The sequence below is a fragment of the Tamandua tetradactyla genome, chromosome 11 (genome assembly GCF_023851605.1).
Source record: "Tamandua tetradactyla isolate mTamTet1 chromosome 11, mTamTet1.pri, whole genome shotgun sequence".
Taxonomy (NCBI): domain Eukaryota; kingdom Metazoa; phylum Chordata; class Mammalia; order Pilosa; family Myrmecophagidae; genus Tamandua; species Tamandua tetradactyla.
Window position 1 is genome coordinate 7,628,837 of NC_135337.1, and position 3,833 is coordinate 7,632,669.

The window sequence follows — 3,833 nt, forward strand, 5'->3', positions numbered from 1 at the left end:
GCACACTGCCATGGGTGGTTCTGGGATGGCTGCTGCGGACGACAGTGGGTGTGGCGGCCTTCTGTCCAGTCTCCTAAAGTGGCAAGATTCTGCTGGTTCCCTAGGCGCCTCACAGTAAAATCTGCAACTTGAGACTCCCTCAGCAAAGGGAGCCTAGCCAAGTGCCTAAAGTGGCTTAAGGGGTGGGATTTGGATGGGAGGATGAAAACTGGAGGGTTCATGGGGAAATTTCTGTTTTGTACTCCAAACAAAAACAGGAGAGGAGCAGTGGATTTTCCTTTTAATGCAGAATGTCACAGTACAAAACATGTCAACAGAGTCCCATTCTTCAGGGCACTGAAGGGAGGGGTAAGGGAGAGTGGGCTGAGTTAAAAGTCTTCTCCTAGTCCTCCCCGCCGCCCCCCTCACACTGAGAGCAAGAAATACTTTGTTGTCTGCTCCCTGGGATTGCCCCACTGTGGGAGTCAGAATTCTCTAAGTCTGGGTAGGCTTTGGCCTGAAATTCATTGATACGGGGCAGGAGAGCAGGAACAAACATTTCAACATTTAGGATTTTCACTCTTAGCTTTAAGGAGATTTAACTCAAGACCTGGAGTTCCATATGAAACTAGAGGCTATAAGAATCTGCCTTCCATTGGCCCAAAATATGGGATTTGAACCACAACTTGCCCACATTTGGAAAATGAGGAGCAGGAAATTTAATAGAGATATAAATGAATAGGAGTGAGAGAAATTAAAAAAACAAGTCTAGCTCCTCAAACTTCCTCCTCTTTTTTCCTCATCTCCAGCTTGTAGACAATTTGGTAGCCATCATCCCAGGCATAGAGCTGGCGCTCCCGGGGGTTATAGCGGAGGCTGGCATGGGCACCGTAGCGGCGGGGGAAATAAGAGAGGGCTGCCTGTTCAGGGTTCAAGGTGCCACTGGCATCAAAGGAGCACTGGATGCGGGCTCGACTGGCAGGGCGAGTGTTATAGACTACATATAGGGTACCACAGATGACAAAGGCAGCCTCGGCATTCTCTCTGGGACATGGTGTGTCCCACTGTTGCTCTGTGTCCAGTGTCTGTGGGTCTAACTTGGCCAGACACAAATGCCTGTCATCCTCCCGGGTGGCATAGACAGCCCAAAGGCCCTCCTCATCAGCCGCCAGGTCAATGTACGTGTCTGCTGTCAGCCCGTAGGGGGGGATCAACTTCTCTGCTGGGAATACGGAACTGTCCACCACTGTTCGGTTTGCCAAGTGGAATTTGATGAGCTGCAAAGTGTTTTCCAACTCACCACCCCCTCCAGGTCCTCCAGGAGGCCTCCGGGCATAATAGAGAAAGCCACCATATACCAGCTGCCCGGTGCCTACCCAGGGGAAGGGTACCCGGACTCGGGAAGCTTTCCGGGCAGCCATGGCAAGGGTGAAGTCACGCAGCCTTGGGAAGACAAGAGCTGTGTCATTCTGTGTCCCATCTAACACATAGATCTTCTCTGCTGACCCCAATGGATCCTTGGTCCACAGACCAGCTGGGCCACCAAAACGCTTCAGAATCTTCATTGATCTCACCTGAGAGATTGTGTAGCCACAGTCTGGTGGGGAAGGAGAAAAGCACAGGAAAAGGAAAGACAAGCGAGAATTAGATGCCCATGGCATGAACCCCCCTGGGCTGGTGATCTGGAGAACAGCAGGCATTTTCCTAGTGGATGCCTCTACTCTTCTGAAGGATTGGGAAGGAGAAGGCATCGCAGAGGCCTGAGTTTCCAGAAACTCTCCTTACAGGCCAGCCATTATAGGGATTTCCCCAAACAGATGCCAGAAGAGAGAATCACATTGGACTGGGACAAGGGAGAAAAAGGGAAAGAAACAAGGGAGAATACATGTTCTGAAAGTGTTATGGGTCTGCTTTCAGATCACTCACCTGTCACCATGTCATACTTCTCGTTTCTTCTGCCTTTGCCTTTGCTCCCAGGGCTTCCAGTCACTTTCTCATCAACCTCTACACAGGGTAGAGCTGGATTCTGGCTCTCCAGATAATCAACCTCCCGCTCCAGGCGGTCCACTCTCCCTGAGATGCTGTCAGCCTCAGTTCTGAGTGCCTCTCGCTCCTTCTCTGCCACCTCCAGCAGCAGCAGCATCTTGTTCTTGAAGTCCCGCAGCTCAGCAGCATGACGACTACTCTGGTCCTGGCACTGAGCCAGCCGTTCCTGAAGGGATGGAGCAGCAGGAGGGAGGACTGGAGGGTTGCAACTCCCAGGCAGAGAGAAGCCCAACCAGGGAATCAGGAGTGCAAACTCAGCCAGGCTTCAAGATCTCCTTCAACCCCCACAGACAGTGAAACCAGATGTTAAGAGATGCTAAAAGTGCAAGAAACCCAGCTCAGTTTCACCTAGGTCCCTACCCCAACTTCATGCCCTCGAGTTGGTGTTCTCTGTGAGCGGTGCACAGAATCATCCAAACCTCTAGGGCAGTCTAAGTGCACAAGGGTGGAAAGGGGGTCTCTGTTCCATTATAAAATTCTCTCAGGAATTAAGATACTACAGACCTAAAACTGTTAAAAAAAAAAAAAAAAGGCAGAGAGTTGCAGATTCTCTGGGAACCTCCAACTTCAGAATTATTAGCTCCTATTGAGACACTTCCCCACAGCCCTAGCTCTCATTTCCCGTCTGTCTCTTATCCTATTTCATCCTCGGGATAAGACATGAAGGTATGATGCTTTGAAATTGCTTTAGTTGGGGAAAGAGAAAGACTTGCAAGTTTGAGGATCCTCTTCTTACATTCTCTTTAGGTGTTTCGAGTCCTATCTTGCCATCCCACATCCCTGACAAACTGGGTGAACCAACAGAAGATGTGGAATCCTTCTAGGCTGGGCAAGACAAGAAAGGAGTCCCTCACCTCTAAGGCAGCTAGTCGGAGCTCCATGTACTCCAGAAGGTGCTGTTGCTGTCCTTGAAGGGGTCCCAACCATGACAAAAGGAGCAAGACCAGGAGAGGAATGCTGGGCCCCATCGCAGCCAGGAGAGTAGGGCCAGAGTAAATCAAGAGTGCAGTTTGCCTCTTCCGCTTAAGCCCGTGGGTTAGCTTTGGAGGCGGGGTGGGGGGCGGTACCTTCTCTCTTTCTGGATCTCTGGGTCTCTCTCACTACTCTGGAATGTTTTCACAGTGTCTTTACAACCCCCACCCCTCCTTTCTGCTTGAATTGATCAAACACAGATGGCTCCATTGCAGAGCAACCAGAAGCCTTAACCATCTCCTGCCTAGGCTGTAGGCTCCCCCAAGGAGGGGAAGAGATGGGAAACCCTAGAACGGAGGCTGGGAAAGGAGCTTGCTGCAGGAGACAGGAGGCAAAGAAGCCCCACAGGAAACTTGGCAAACTCTTCCTATGTTTTAGGAAAGTGTGTTCAGTGCTGACTTCTTAAGAGACTGGTGTCTTTCATTAATTCTACCCTTTCCCAGCGAAAGTACAATGGATTGTTTCTGTCTTGTTCAGTGGAGGCCGGAAGAACGGGAAATGAGGTTTGAGAGAAGGTAGGAGAAAAAAGCCAAAGTGATCAAGTTTGTACTAACTTCTTCCATAGCTCATTGGCGCCATCTTGTGCTAAGAAAATGGTGTTCTCTCTCATTAATAATAAGGAAACCAACTTTAACCCCAGGTGGGAAATTTTCCACAAAGCAGGCCAAGTAAATTCTCAACATGCCAGGCCATTACACTGCATTTACAGGGGTTTTCATTTCTAAAGGGCATATTTTCTTAGGGACAACCCAGTTTCTTTACGTGGCTATTCAACCTCTTTCTGATTTTAGCCCAGAGAAATAACTGACAAAAACAACAAAAACCAGGTCATGGAG

The 3,833-nt window shown here is 49.6% G+C and overlaps 1 protein-coding gene across 1 annotated transcript; it reads right to left on the reverse strand.

Moving 5' to 3' along the window:
- Window positions 1-263: 263 nt before the first annotated feature.
- OLFML3 (olfactomedin like 3) lies at window positions 264-3,076 on the reverse strand. Its single transcript, XM_077119854.1, has 3 exons — window positions 2,880-3,076; window positions 1,906-2,191; window positions 264-1,576 (listed from the first exon to the last, which is right to left on the reverse strand). Exons 1-3 carry the CDS (start codon window positions 2,991-2,993, stop codon window positions 756-758), a joined length of 1,221 nt encoding a protein of 406 aa, XP_076975969.1. The 5' UTR covers window positions 2,994-3,076; the 3' UTR covers window positions 264-755.
- Between the last annotated feature and the right edge of the window lie 757 nt (window positions 3,077-3,833).